This window comes from Vulpes vulpes, chromosome 10 (assembly GCF_048418805.1).
Source record: "Vulpes vulpes isolate BD-2025 chromosome 10, VulVul3, whole genome shotgun sequence".
Lineage (NCBI taxonomy): Eukaryota > Metazoa > Chordata > Mammalia > Carnivora > Canidae > Vulpes > Vulpes vulpes.
In genome coordinates, this window is record NC_132789.1 from 6223882 (window position 1) to 6239593 (window position 15712).

General features: G+C 46.7%; 1 protein-coding gene across 6 annotated transcripts in view; it reads left to right on the forward strand.

The window, feature by feature from the left end:
* Positions 1-15712, forward strand: part of RILPL1 (Rab interacting lysosomal protein like 1) — a 44577-nt gene that overhangs the window by 808 nt on the left and 28057 nt on the right. For 5 of the 6 annotated variants that reach the window (XM_072725033.1, XM_026017150.2, XM_026017151.2 and 2 more), the window contains exon 2: positions 6613-6763. The exons of the other annotated variant lie outside the window; for it this stretch is intronic. In XM_072725033.1, the coding sequence (XP_072581134.1) occupies positions 6613-6763 (151 nt within the window). The remainder of the gene's footprint in view (positions 1-6612; positions 6764-15712) is intronic. 6 annotated transcript variants of the gene reach the window in all.

Here is a 15712-nt window from a genome sequence, read left to right on the forward strand (position 1 = left end):
GTGTGATATATCTAAAGTGCTTGGATAAGAGTATTTTCCAGAAATGAAATAAGCCCTCTCTGCCCTTCAGTGTTACCCAAGAAGATGTGACGTCAAGCCCCTTTCTTCTCACCCCAGAACCCCCCAGAGTAAAGGGGATGGGACCTCCAGCCACCCAGCTCACTGACCCCCGATCTTCGGATTTCTGTTTGCAAAATGTTTTCCAGGGTTTCTTCTAGTTTATTGACCTGAGGTGTTTTCCCCTCCTTGGTGTTGTTATCTTTAATCTTCACAGAGCTCTGTGAGGCAGGAATTATCTTCATGTGAAGATGAAGAAAATGGAGGGGGGAGGGTTGTCCCAAGTCAGTGCTGAGAGAATCCCAGCCCTAGTGGAAGTACCTCTAGTGCTTTTTCCCTGATTTGGGGGAAGGACGTGCTTTGGGGCAGCTTTCAATCTAAGCCTCTGCCCTGTGAACAGGAATCCCTTGGAGCCCATGAATCAGGGCCTCCCTATTGGGCTGGGAGTCTAGACAAGGTGCCTGGGGAAAAGGAAGTGGGAGATGTGTGGTTTCCTGCCCCAACCTCAGCCCAGGGAAGATTCTGTGAGACCCTTTGGACAGAGAATAGGAGGAAACGCCTTTCCTTGGAGGAATCAGGGTGCTTGCCTGGGCTCTGGCTTGCTGTGTGGCCTCAGGAAATACACTTGGCCTCTCTGAAGCTCCCTGGCAGGCCATAACCTATTGTGTTTCAGGGAAAATAGCCTCAGGGGCTGTGTCTGTGGTCTTAACCTGGGGGCAGAGCTGTGAAGAGTGTTGTGAGGTTCCAAGGTGTTTGTCCTCAGAGGTCCCTATGCCCTGAGGTCAGGAAGGAAACCCAAGCTCCCGAGTGTGAGGCAACATTTCCAGGATCCTACTAGGAGCTTGAAAATGCCCCAGCCCTGTAATTAATGTCAAGCTCCCAGGAGCAGGGACTTTGGAGATGGACAGCCTGGTTTCAAACCCTGCCACTGTGAGGGCCCGCTTCGGCAGCACATATACAAACCCTGACATTGTGATCTTAGGCAAGTCACCTCTTTTCTCTGTGCCTCAGTTTCTTTAGCTGTAAAATGGGAATGATAATAGCACTCATCTCCTCGGGTTGGGGTGAAAAGGGTTGGTTAACTTATATCAAGTGTTTGGGACAGAGCGTGGCGGGTTTTGAGGGCCTTAGGAGTGTTAACTGTTGTCTTTAGGCCTGGAGAGACTCTCAGTGAGGTGTTCATAGGCTGAAATTGGAGATCCTACCCCCATCTCCAGCATCCCTTCTCCTACCCCAGATCCCCACCCCCACCCCCCAACCCCCACCCCCGTTCTCTCTTAGAGAACAGGGGGAAGGGATCTTTGAAATCCTCTCACAAGGCTGCCTCTTACTAACTCGGGCCAAGGGGCTTAGCCCGGGTCACTTAGAAGTCCTAGCACCTGGGCTGGGAGACACCCTTGGGAGCCATCAGAGGCCACTAGGCCTGGAGTCAGATGGAATTCCCAGCCAGCTGCACTTATCACTTCTGGAATGCTATCAGCCAGGAAGTAAACCCCAGCGTGTTCAGAGCCAGGCCTTGTTTGTAAATACGGAGGATGATTTCTCATAAATCAGAAGACAAAATCCTTTTCCCATCCAAGCCCCGGTCCCTTTTTCTTGGTATTCTTAGGATCGAGAGAGACTCCTCTGATTTTTTTTTTCTTGTAGTCTCAAAGGCTCCTCACGGTGTTATTTCCACAAAAGTCTTCTGAACATGTCCTTGGTCTTATCAGCTTGTCTGTTCATTCCTCCCTCCTTCCCTCTCTCTCACTCTCTCTCAGCACATGTGGCTCCAGTAAAACATGCACCCTGTCTTCCATCAGCCCCTCCCCCAGGTACACCCCCAGACTCAGTTCTTCTCATCACACAGACTCAGGCCACAATCATAACATGTTCTATCTGGTTGCTCAGTCTGCAACCCTGTTGATGGGCCAGAGCATACAGAATGCACTCCCAGGTGATGTGGGCAGTGCAGAGACAGGGAAAGCTGGATCTTCATCTTGCATAGTGGGTAGGTACCTGGAAAGACAGGAAAATTACAGATAGGCTTAGAAAGTGACAGCTATGCAGATACAGTTCTCTCTAATGTTAACAGTATATGTTCATTTACTCATTCAACAAATATATTTATTGAGCACCTACTATGTATCAGGCACTGTTCTGGGCACTGGAGAGATAGCAATGACCATAACAGATGAGGTCTTTGCCCTCATGGACCTGACTTTCTAGTGCAATGCTGTCCCACAGAAATATGTGGCTTGTCACATTAATAAAAAGACACAGATGAGGTTCATTTTAATATCATAACAAACCCAGTCTATGTAAAATATTATTTCCATATATAATCAACATACAAAATTATTTTTTATTGAGAGATGATTGCCATGTAACATTGTATTAATTTTAGGTGTACAGCATAATGATTTGATATTTGTATATATTGTGCAATGATCACCACAGTGAATTTAGTTATCATCCATCACCTCACATAACTACCTAAAAAATTATTAAAGAGATAGTTTGCGTTTTTTTCTATGTCTTTATAATCTGGTGCATATTTTTTTTTTTAAGATTGTATTTCTTTATTAGAGAGAACAAGCATTAGCAGGGTGAGGGACAGAGGGAGAGGGAGAAACAGACTCCCCACTGAACAGAGAGCCTGACATAGAGCTTGATCCCAGGACCCTGGCATCATGACCTGAGTCAAAGGCAGCTGCCTAACTGACTGGGCCACCCAGGCACCCCAGTCTGGTACATGTTTAATCGTTACTGCAAGTGTCAGTTTAGACCAGCCACTTTTTGAGGCTCAGCAGCCATATGTGGCTTGTGACTACTCTGTTGGATGGTGTAATTCTGGTGTGAGGAGATAGATATTTTTTTAAAGTATTTAAATTTTCAGCTTATGATAAATGACATGAAGAAAATAAAACAGAGGGATATGAAGGAGACTGGCCAAGATGGGGGTCTAATAGATGGGGCTAGTCAAAGAAGGCTTCCCTGAGGAGGTGGTATCTGAGCTGAGATCTGAATCAAGTGTGGTGCCCTCCACAGAGAGAGCTGGGAGAGGGACATTCTAAGCAGATGGCAAGTGCAAAGGCCCTGAGGTAGGAATGTACTTGGTGTGTTCAAGGAACACAAGGGAGTACCTGAGTGGCTCAATGGGTTAAGCATCTGCCTTTGGCCCAAGTCGTGATCCTGGAGTCCTGGGATCAAGTCCCACATTGGGCTCCCTGCTCAGCAGGGAATCTGCTTCTCCCTTTCCCTCTGATGCTCCCCCTGCTTGTGCTCCATGTGCACTCTCTGTCTCTCTGTGTGTCAGATAAATAAAGTCTTTAAAAAAAAAAAAAAAGGAAGACAAAGAAGGCCCATGTGGCTAAAATAGAGCATATAAGGAATAGAGGTGAGAGGTGAGATCAGGGAGATGCAGGGATCTGATTATCCTGAGCATTGTAGGCCAGCATAAGGGGTTTGAAAACGGCAAAGGAGGTAATCAATCAGGAGTGACTTCCTGGAAGAGCTTTTTAGATGATGTGGAGGCTAGAATAAATTCGCTGTGGTCAGCTCAGAGGCAAGAATCACACATAACCCCACCCCTTTTTAGGGCAGAGTAAAAAAGAAACCCTGAGAGTTAAAGTCTATTGCTGCATAACAAGTTACCATGGCTTACTGGCTCGAAGTAACATACATTTATTATGATAATGCAGAGTATGATATTTATGGATCACATCAATATAGATAAACTAGATAAAATTCTGCAGGTTAAAATTACACCTAGGTTTCACTGGGTTAAAATGTCAGGAAATTCATTCCTTCTGGCAGCTTTAGGGGAGAATCCACTTCCTTGCCTTTCCCAGTTTCTGGACACCACCTGCATTCCTTGGTTTGGGGCCCCTTCCTCCATCCTCACAGCCAGCAGACTACTTTTTTTTTTTTTTTGAGAGAAAGAGCACAAACAAGGGGAGCAGCAGAGGGAGAGGGAGAAGCAGACTCCCAGCTGGCAGGGACCCCGATGCAGGGCTCAGTTCCAGGACCCCGGGATCATGACCTGAGCTGAAAGCAGACGCTTAACCCATTGAGCCACCCAGGTGCCCCCAGACTGCTATCTTCAAATCACTAGCTCTGGCCTCTGCTTCTGTCACCACATCATCTATGACTTTGACCCTCCAGCCTCCCTCTTTACTTACGAGTACCCTTGTGATTACATTGGGCCCACCTGGGTAACCCAGGACACCTTCCCCATCTCAGGGTCCTTCACTGAGTCACACCTGCCAAGGTCCTTTCCCATGTAAGGTCACATAGCCTCAGGTTCCAGGGAGCAGGATGTACAGTCAGTTACACTCAACCATTGCCCCCTGGAGACTTCTGTGCTCAGCCTCTGCCAGATGAGAGCAGAGATGAACAACATAGAATAGCCTGCCTCTGCTTCCAGCCCACCACTGTGAGGGCCACACACCTGCACCATCCTGCCACCAGCACTTCCACCCTCTGGTCAGATCCTTCACCTTGCCTGGTGACCTTGAACCAGCTGTGTGAATACTTAGTTATTATCTCTCATTTCCCCACTGCGGCAGATTTCCTGACAAAGGAGATGGGGATTTAGGAATTTATTTAAAAGATGAACGGAGGCCGTGTTTATCCGGCCACCTGGGCAAGCTAGTGACAGGCTGTAGGAGGAGCAGAATGCAGCAAACACATCCTTAGCATTTTCTGGGTGTTGGGCACTATTCCAACATTGACATAATCCTCATGACAGCCTTCAGAGGTAGGTATCACACTATTTTCCACATTTCCAAAGCATCCAAAGACTGAATAACTTCTACAGGATCAGCTAGTCAGTGGCAGAGACAGGATTCAAACTCGGGTCAGTAGACTCCAGTATCTATGCTTTAAAAACCAGCATTATGTCCTGATTGCAATAGCAGTTGTGCTATGTTTAGTTTCTGGTTTTACAAAACGCACCCTCCCTTTTTTTTTTGGTATCTTTATTGAATATAAGTCATATACCATATCGTTCACTCATTTAGAGCATCTAATTCAGTGGCTTTTGATCTATTCACAGAGATGTATAACTTCCACCAGAATCGATTTTAGACATTTTCATTACTTGGGAGAGAAAACCCATAGCCATGAGCAGCCACTCCTCATTCCCCCACCAACCCTCCAACTCTAGACAAGCACCATACTTTTTTTTTTTTTTAATTTTTATTTATTTATGATAGTCACACAGAGAGAGAGAGAGAGAGAGAGAGAGGGGGGCAGAGACACAGGCAGAGGGAGAAGCAGGCTCCATGAACCGGGAGCCCGACGTGGGATTCGATCCCGGGTCTCCAGGATCACGCCCTGGGCCAAAGGCAGGTGCTAAACCGCTGCACCACCCAGGGATCCCCAGCACCATACTTTTTATGGATGTACCTGTTGTGAATATTTCCTATCACTGGAGTCCTACACTGTGTGGCCTAGCTGCTTTCACTTAGCATTATGTTTTCAAGGTCCATCAATGTTGTTCATCAGTTGATGGACATCTGGGTGGTTTCTACTTGTTGGTGCCTGTGAACAATGCTGCTATGAACATTCCCATACAGGTTTTTGTGGGGACGTGTGTTTTCATTTCTCTTGGGCAGATCCCCGGATTGGAATTGCTGATCACAACTGTTTTGCTCATTAAGGGGCTGCCAGACTGTTTCCCACAGTGGCTGTGCCATTTTAAGATATTCACCAGCAAGGCCTGAGGGTTCCAACTTTTTCATGTCCTTGTCAACACTTCTGTTTGTTTGATTACACCCATCCACAAAATAATTTTAATAGACTGATCTTAGTTATCCTCACATCAGCCCTGTGAGTCTTTATATTATGGCTCCCCCACTAAGGGAAACAGGCTCAGAGTTGTAAAGTGAATCTGTTGCCCAAGACCGCTTAAAGAGATGTCTTGTCAGACATATAGGGAACACTGGGGCTAGGTGGCCTCCTGGGGGTCTTTTTTTTTTTTAAGATTTTATTTATTTATTCATGAGAGACAGGGAGAGAGAGAGAGAGAGAAAGAGAGAGAGGCAGAGACACAGGCAGAAGGAGAAGCAGGCTCCACGCAGGAAACCCGACATGGGACTCGATCCCAGGTCTCCAGGATCAGGCCCTGGGCTCAAGGCAACGCTAAACCGCTGAGCCACCTGGGCTGCCCTCCCCAGGGTCTTTGAAGCCTCTTTCTCCCTTGGAGACAAGTTGGTCCTGACTCAGGGTCTGTCCACAGATCAGGGCTCTGACCTCTCCAGAGAGTTTGGGAATGCTAGGGCCACCGTGGCCCAGCCGTGACCTTACAGTTGTGGCTCTTGAGGCAGTTCTAATGTGGCTGAGTCCTAAAGCACAAATGCAGGCTATGCCCAGAGGAAGGACACCTCTTACTTATTTCAGAGTTGCCACATGGACTAGTGGTGGCCTTTTCTTGGTGTGCTGGCCCTCATGGGGAAGGGAACATCCCAAAGCCCTGGCAGGTCCAAGCAGCTCCCGAGGGTCAGGGGGGTGAGGCTGCTGCCCTGGGCAAGCTATGACCCCCCACCACACACTGGCCCGTCGCCTTCACAGGAGCTGGAGCTGGTGGAGGATGTATGGCGGGGGGAGGCACAGGACCTCCTTTCCCAGATCGCCCAGCTGCAGGAGGAGAACAAGCAGCTCATGACCAACCTCTCGCACAAGGATGCCAGTTTCTCTGAGGAGGAGTTCCAGAAGCATGAAGGTAAGAGGAGGGGCCAGCCTGGGAAGTTAGGAGAAGGCTGCTCCCACTGTGATCATAGGCATGAGGAATGCCCAGTGGATGAAACATACGCCCTCATGAAGCATATGTTCTAGTGCGGAGGAGCAGGATGATAGATATGTAAACAAACAGATGGCATGGTTCCAGCTTGTGACCAGTGCTCTGGAAGGACCCATACTGGGGGATATGATAGAGGTGATTTGGTAGGGGACTTCTGTAGACACAGTGATCAAGGAAGGCTTCTCTGATAAGGTGACATTTGAACCCTCGAAGTGATGGACTGAGCCATGCAAATATCTTGGGAGAGAAGCAAGTTCAAAGGCTCTGAGGCAGGAGTTTTATATGAAGCCAGGAAGGCCAATATAACAGAAGATGATCGGGGCCAAATGTGGTTAAAAGATGAGGTCAGAGGGGTCAGCAGGAGTCAGATCACGTGCCCCTTGGAGACCAAGGTTTAGATTTTATTCTAAGTGTGCTGGAAAGATACTGGACTCCTGCCAGAGGCCCATGTTGCACAGTGAGCAACCCAGGATGGTAAACCAGATCAGAATGGCACTGGAACCCCTGAACTGTCATTCATCCTGCAGACAGTTATCTAGAACTTTTACTCCAGGCCCTCTGCTGGTTTCAGGGAAGCAAAGACTGGAATGGGATTTAGCCTGGGCCCCATGGGCTGCATCAGCTCTTTTCTCCCTCACAGCCTCCTTCCCAATCGGAGGCTGCCTGTTGCCCCAGGAATCTCAGACCTCTGTCTCCTGTTTGAAGAAACTCCCTGGGTCCCCACATAAGCCCTCTCCTCCTGCTGAATGGGGTGAGAGATGGGCTTGCATGGAAACTGAAGTTCAGAACCATAGTAACTTCTCTGTAAGACTAAAGTAGCATACTGATAAGGACTGTAAGGACTGAGAAAAGAGGATATTTTGATGTAGGTGCTGGAATTATGTTTTCCTTGGGTTTCCTTGGTTTACATGTGATCTGTGTAATGAAAGCAAAAGTCTTAGTGGTTGCAAGCATTGGCTCCAGAGCTAGGCCTCCTAAGGTAAGTAACCCACTACTTACCTCCTAAATGACCTTGATCAAGTCACTTGACCTTGTGTGCCTAAGTTCCTCTCCAGATAAAAATGGGAAAAATAACCGTGTGTCACTCATAAGGTTGTTGTGAGGATTCAGTGAATTAATATCTAGATCACTTAGATTAGTACCTGGTATATACATGCAGCAAGTGTTAACTGTTATTACTGAATTTTTGGTTATTCAGTCCAGCCTCCTTATTGAACAGATGAGAAAAAATGAGGCTAGGGGCAGTGCAGTGGGATGTCCAAGGTCACAGAGCAAGTTAGTGGTGAAGTCAGGACTGGAGCTCAGGTCTGCTGAAGTCAGCCCCCTGAAGGAAGGCTTGTATCTCTCTGAGACCCCTTGATCTGGGGCTACCAAATGGGAATCATGCCCAACCCCACAAATGGGCCACTGTGTTATTCTGGCACCTAAGAGCTAATGATTCCAGACAGAACACTGCTCATTCATTGGCCCTTTATAAACTCATTTTATCACTGAAGTGCCTGCTCTCTGCCTGGTGCTCTGGACTGCCAGGTTGGAGGCTAAGAGGCGCGTGCTAGGGCCTGCATCTCCCTTCCACAGTGGCAGAAGAGCTCCTTTCCACCTTCTCCTTAAAACACTCTGACACCAAGTAGATGGTTTCTTTTTCCCCCACACCAACCAATTTTCCAACTCTCCAGGCACAAATAATTTAATTTGGCGCATAGCATCATCTACCTGGAGTTAGCATCAGATTCCACATGTTATGGGATCGGTCCAATGAACTGCCCTGAATTTAGGTGTCAGTTGGCAGGTAACAGGTCCCCAGGATACTCACATCTATCTAACTTGGCTACAAAGTCAGAGGTTCCCATAGCTCCAGACCCCAAGCTTAATACTTTCTGGAATGGCTCATAAAACTCAGAGAAACACTATTACTGACTAATAAAGGATACAAAGAATATTATAAAGTATACAGATGAACAGCCAGAAGAAGAAAGGTATATAGATGAGGTCTCTGGAAAATTTCCAAGTTCAGAAATTTCTATCCCAGTGGAATTAGGGTGCAGCACCCTTTGTGGACATGGGTATATTCATTCATCAACCTGGAAGCTCTCTAAATCCCAAACACTGATGGAGGTTCCATTATGTAGGCATGGATGATCAAATCATTAGCCATTGGTGATTAGCTCAGCCTCCAGCCCCTCCTCCCCTCCTCAGAGGTGAGGGGTTAAGGCTGCAAGTTCTAGCCCTCTAATCACTCATCACATGGTTTGTTCCTCTGGTAACCAGACCCCATCCTGAAGCTCTCTAGGGAGACCACCAAGAGTCACCTCATTATCATAAACTCAGATACGGTGGAAAGAGGCTTGTTAGGACAACAAAAGACACTCCTCTCATCCCTATCAGGAAATCACAAGAGTCTTAGGAACTCTGTGCCAAGAAGATAGGTCAAAGACCACATGTATATACGTACATGTGTATATATATTCAATCATGTTATCTAAAAATATATATATTTCTTACCATATTGCAATATCACAATGGCATAATGGTACACACTCAGTCTCTTGAATGAAAGCAAAAAACAAACAGAACAAGTGTAACAAAGCAGAAAAGGAGTAGATTGTGGATAGGAGATTTAAACCAATTGTACTGGAGGTTATATTAAATATAAATGGACTAAAAGTCCTAGATAAAGATTGTCAAAAAGTATTTTAAAAATTCAACTCTGTTGTTTCTAAGATACCTCTCTTGTAAAGGTTGAAAGCAGAAGGCTGAGAAAAGATATACTGTACAAACACTAACCAAAAGAAAGCTAGTGTAGCTATACAGATATAAGACAAAATAAACTTTAAGGCACAAATCATAATGATAAAAAGTTCAATTCATCAAGAAAATATTATTTTCAGTTTCCGCATACCTAATAATTTAGCCTCAGAGTTTATAAATCAAAAGTGAACAGAAATATGCCCAGCGTAGGCAACTCTATGGACAGAAAGTAGATTAGTGGTTGCCAGGGGCTGGAAGGAGGTCAGGAAAGAGGAGCGACTACTAATGGGTATGAGGTTACTTTTGCGGGGTTGATGAAAACATAGTGGTGACAGTTGCACAACTCTCTGAACATACTAAAAACCACCAAAATTGTATACTTTTATTATACTCATTTAAAAAGTGGACAAGTGGGGCAGCCCGGGTGGCTCAGTGGTTTAGCGCCGCCTTCAGACCAGGGCCTGGTTCTGGGGACCCAGGATCAAGTCCCACATGGGGCTCCCTGCGTGGAGCCTGCTTCTCCCTCTGCCTGTGTCTCTGCCTCTCTCTCTCCCTGTGTCTCTAATGAATGAATAAATAAATTTAAAAATAATAATAAAAATAAATAAATAAAAAGTGGACAAGTAAACAAGAAAAACACATCCACAGTCATAGTGGGAGATTTCAACATGCCTCTCAGTGATTGATAGAATAAAGCAGGAAAAAAAAACCCCAGTAAATATCTAGAATATGACCAGTGGGTTAGTAAAGCCATATCCATGTATGAGGGGAGGAGAGGCCAGCCCCAACCCTGCAGCTCCTGGCCCAGTGAGCCCTGGGAGATGTGAGGCAGGTGACAATCTGAAGGTATGAGCCTGCTCCAGCAGGTAGACATAAGCAGTTGAGGATGGTTGCACACATGGCACACCTGCCCGAGGGCCCCAGATCTGGATTCAGGTGGGAGCGAAATCTGAGTTTTTGCTCTCAAAAAATTGCATACAGCTGGAAAGCTGAATAGCAGAAAAAATTACTTGAGCATCTGAGTTAATGTTTCCTGTTAAAGGAAGCTTGAACCTGAGCAGTTCTACAGCTGAAGCCCCAGTGTCCAGCCTCAAGACTTGAGGACATTGACAGCAATTTCTCCAATGTTTTACATTCTAGAGAAAAAAATAATGAAAAATTTTCAAAGTAAAAAATAAGATGCACGCATGTTACTTTTTTCTTTTTAATAAAATAATGCAAAAGTATTTATGGTGAAGAGCTTGGTCTCCCTTCCACTCCTGATTCCTTCCTGTTCCCAAGCAGTCTGCCTAGATGGTACCCTAGAAACCCCCTACTCTCTGCAGATTTTCTGTGCATGTTTGAATGTATATATTTACACAAATGCAGAAGGAGAATATCCTTTTTCACCCCCTCACAAATGGTAACATATTCTAGACTGTTCCACACCTTGGTTGTTGTTTTTTTGTTTGTTTTACATTTGTACTTTTAATTTTTAAATTATTTTTAAAGATTTTATTTATTTATTCATGAGAGACAGAGAGAGAGAGAGAGGCAGAGACACAGGCAGAGGGAGAAGCAGGCTCCACACAGGGAACGCGATGTGGGACTTGATCCCAGGACTCTGGGATCACGCCCTGGGCCGAAGGCAGGTGCTGAACCGCTGAGCCACCCAGGGATCCCTGTTCTATATTTTTAACATACGTTTTTATTTTGGAATAATTTTAGATTTATAGAAAAGTTGCAAAGATAATACAGAGAGTTCCCATAATGCTCCTGGCAGTATTCTCTCGTAATGACATCTTACATTACCATGGTAATGGGTCACAGCTAAGGAACCCACATTGGTATGTTACTATTAACCAATCCGCAGTCTTTGTCTGGATTTCACCATATTTTAGATTAATGTCCTTTTTTCTGTTCCAGGATCCAGTTCAGGATGCCACATTGCATATAGAGCTCCTTGATTTTTTTCACTTACTATATCTTGCACAATTTCCATATTTGTATAGATCTGTTCCTTCCTTTTGTAAGAACAGTAAGGCAGGGTAGTTCAGTAGGTTAGGTATCTGACTCTTGATTTCAGATCAGGTCATGATCTCAGGGTCCTGAGATCAAGCTGCATTGGGCTCCAAGCTGGACATCGAGTCTGCTTAAGATTCTCTCTCTCTCTCCCTCTGCCCTTCCTTCACTCATATGTGCATTCTCTCTAAATTAATTAATTAATTAATTTTTAATAAAGAACATGAAGGCAGTAGAGCATTGGAGTTAAAACCATGAACTCAGAGGCCAGACTGCCTGAGTCCAATCTGAGCTCCACCGGATTCCACCTGTGGCCAGATTATTTATCTTAACATAAATCAGTTTCCTTAGTTGTAAAATATGAATATTATTATGAGGATTAAATGAGTTAATATATGTAAAGTGCTTAGCACATAGTAAGCACTAGATAAACATTGGCCATTACTTGTTTTCTAACAGCCTCATTGAGATATCTCCACGCCCATTTAGAGTGTACCATTCAGTGGCTTTTAGTATATTCAGAATTGTGCAACCATCACAATTTTAGAATGTTTTTTTGTCACCTTAAAAAGAAACACCATCCCCTTTAATTACAACTACCCAGTCCCTCCCACTGCCATCCCACCCTCAGCCACAAGCAATCACTCTGTGCCTCTGTACATTTGCCTGTTCTGGATGTTTCATAAATGGAATTGATTAACATGTGGTCTTTCACATCTGGCATCTTTCACTCAGCATGGTGTCCTCACGCTTCATCCACATTGTTAACAACGTGTCAGGGCCTCATTCTTTTTTCTTTTTTTTTTTTTTTAAGATTTATTTATTTATTCATGAGAGACACAGAGAGAGAGAGACACACAGGTAGAGGGGGAAGCAGGCTCCCTGCAAGGAGCCTGATGTGGGACTCGATCCCGGATCCCAGGATCTCACCCTGAGCCGAAGACAGATTGTTCAACTACTGAGCCACCCAGGCGTCCCAGGGCCTCATTCTTTTTTGTGGCTGGATGATACTCCATTGCACAGAGAGGCCACATTTTCTGTTTGCCCATTCATCTATCAATGGATACTTGGGTTGTTTCCAACTCTTAGCTATTGTGAATAGTGCTGCTGTGAACATTCCAGTACTGGTTTTTGTGCAGACTTGTGGTTTCAGTGCTGTGGGGTATCTACCTGGGAGTGTAATTGCTGGGTCGTATGGGAAGTACATTGAATATATTTTAGAATCCACAGCTGTCTGCCTGTGACACTTCGGCAAGGTACCCCGTGGCCTCTGAGGGTGACCTGGGAACCCTCTTTCCTGCCCCAGTGCCACCACAGAGGCCTCAGGGACCTTGGGCCATGGCCCCAAGCACCCAGGCCTGCCCCTCTGCATACAATTGCTTCTGTGTGCGTGCAGCACGCTCCATGTGGGAGGGCTTTGCCTCAGCTCTCCAGATCCCTGCTGGCTTACCATGAAACAGCCCTCACGGCCACCATCTGAGACACACTTAATTGGCACCTAGCGCGGGTCAGGCTCCCAAAGGGTTAGTTCAGGGAGACTTGGGCTTCCCAGTCAGCACCAGCCCCCACCCAAGTGGAGAGACTGGGCAGATGCCAGGCATGCCTTTCACGGTTATTTTTATTTTGCATGGGAAACCATGGGAACACAGCAAGGACAAAAGTGTTTCTTCCACCTGTGAGAGGAACAGACGTCTGGCAGAGGGGTCCCTGTGAAGAGGTGGAGCCCAAGAAGTTAGACCTTGTGCTAGGTACCACCTTGAGCAGCGTGCCAGGGCCTGACTGCACACTGAGGGGCGTCACTGTGTGGTGTGGGGTGCATGGGCCAGGGGAACCTATGTAAGGGGGCTGGCCCTGCGTACCACTGTGATCGATAGACCAGTACGGGCTGGGATGCTGCGCTCAGAGCCCCTTCAACCATCTGCTGCATCCTGCTCCCTGGATGTCTACAGATTCAAAAGTGCATCTCTGTCCTTCATTTTTGGAAATCTGTCTTGTCAGCTGGAGGGCAAGGTGAAACGCTACTGGTTCACCTATGTAGAAGTGACTCACAGGGATCAAAGCCATTGGACTGGGGAGACAGGGGTGTGGGGCTATGTTCAGGGGTCTGGAAACAGCTCTTGGGCTCTGTCACCAGAAGAGGAGGGAGACTGACCACATACCCACCTTCTGAAGAGCAGCCTAGAACAGCAGTGTCTCAAAAAATACAAGGCAGTGTGTTCTGAGACTGCTGGGTAGAGCAGCCCTTTGTAAGGAGAGTGAGTAGTGCAGTGAGGTGCACCTGAGTGCACCAGTCCCAGCCCCACCCATACCTACCGGGTCATCTTGGGAAGGAGACTAACCGCTTCCATCACCTGTGCATGGGATTGGCAACTCCTGGCTCCCAGGATTGTTGATGGGAAAACTAACTACAGCATCAGACTTGCCGCTGTCCAGTAAGAGAGCTCCCTCCTAGTTGAAACCTTACGTGGAAGCCAAAAGTGACTGGTATGAATTTTAGCTCAGTAAAAAACTGGCTGTGTACCCTCTCTGGGCCTTTCTCCAAAGGTTGATGGATTAGCTTCTTAGGGCTGCTCTAAGAAAGCAGCACAAACCGGGGTACTTGAAACCACAGAAATGTGCTCTCTCTCAGATCTAAAGGCCTAAACTCTAAAATCAAGGTGTCAGCAGGGCCATGCTCCATGCAAAGACTCTAGGGGAGGTTCCTGCCTTGCCTTGCTCAGCTGCTGGCAGCTGCTAGGGTTCCTTGGCTTATGGCTGTGCCCCTCCAGCCTCTCCACTCTCAGGCTGCCATGTGGCCACCTCTGTGTCTGTGTCTGAAGCTTTCCTTTCTCTTATAAGGACACCAGTGTTAGGAGTAGGACCCACTCTCATGCAGCGTGACCTCATCGTAACTATCTGCAGAGACCCTGTTTTCACGTAAGATCACATTCTGAGGTTCCAGGTGGACATAAATTTGGGGGGATGCTGTTCTACCCAGTATACTTGCTGATAACATAAGAATCTTGGGCCACAGGAGGCAAGTGGCATGGCAGTGGTTGCAAGAGTGGGCTCTGCAGCCAAGACTGAGTATGAGTCCTGGTAGTGCCACTAACCAGTTGGGTGGCCTTGCATCAGTCAACTAGCTATTGAGTAACCCACATTTCTTCGGTTCTGCAGTGGGGACAACAGGAATCCGATTTCATGAGATATTCTGAGGATACAAGGAACTAAGTACAGTTTTTTTTTTTTTCTAAGTACAGTTTAGATTAGAGTCTTCCAGAAGGAGATCTGAGATGACAGTTCCTATGCAGGTGATTTATTAAGGGAGCACCCCCAGAGGAGACTGTTGGGGGGTCAAGGAAGCAGGACAGGGAAAGGGGGAAGTGCAGCAAGGGTGTGGGACTCGGGCAGAGCCTGTGGAGGGCTGTGAGCCCTGGAGTGTGAGTGACATTCAGTTTCCTGCCCTTAAAGCCTGCCAGCCTAATGGCCCCCCGGTGCCTGGTCAGTGGCAAAAGCATATTGAAAAGGGGTGCAGGTGGACACAGGGACCTGAGGGTGTCTGCCTGCCAGCATCGTCCCCCTATAAGCACTCAGCCCGGTCACTGCCCATGTTCAGTAAATGCTAGCCATCCCGGTCATCCTCATCCAGTATGGAAAGTACCTTTCTGGTTTTCATGGGGTGAAGAACATGCTGGTCTGCTATCAGGACACCTGTATGTAGCTCCCATGTGGCCACAGACTAGCAGTGAGGTTTGGAGCAAGTGCCTCAGTCTTCTTGGGACGTTTTTGTCTTTAGAGATTAACAGGTGCAGACAGTATGGGTGTGTGGGGTCTTTTTTTTTTTTAAGATTTTATTTATTTGACAGATAGCAAGAGAGCACAAGCAGGAGGAGCAGCAGAGGCGGTGAGGGGAAGAAGCAGGTTTCTCACAACAGGGAGCCCGATGTGGGGCTTGATCCCAGGACCCTGGGACCACAACCTGAGCCAAAGGCAGATGCTTAACTAACTGAGCCACCCAAGCACCCTAGTTGTTGGGTCTTAAAAAACTAATATAAGGACGCCTGGGTGGCTCAGTGGTTGAGCATCTGCCTTCAGCTCAGGGCATGATCCCAGGGTACCGGGATCAAGTCCCACATCGGGCTC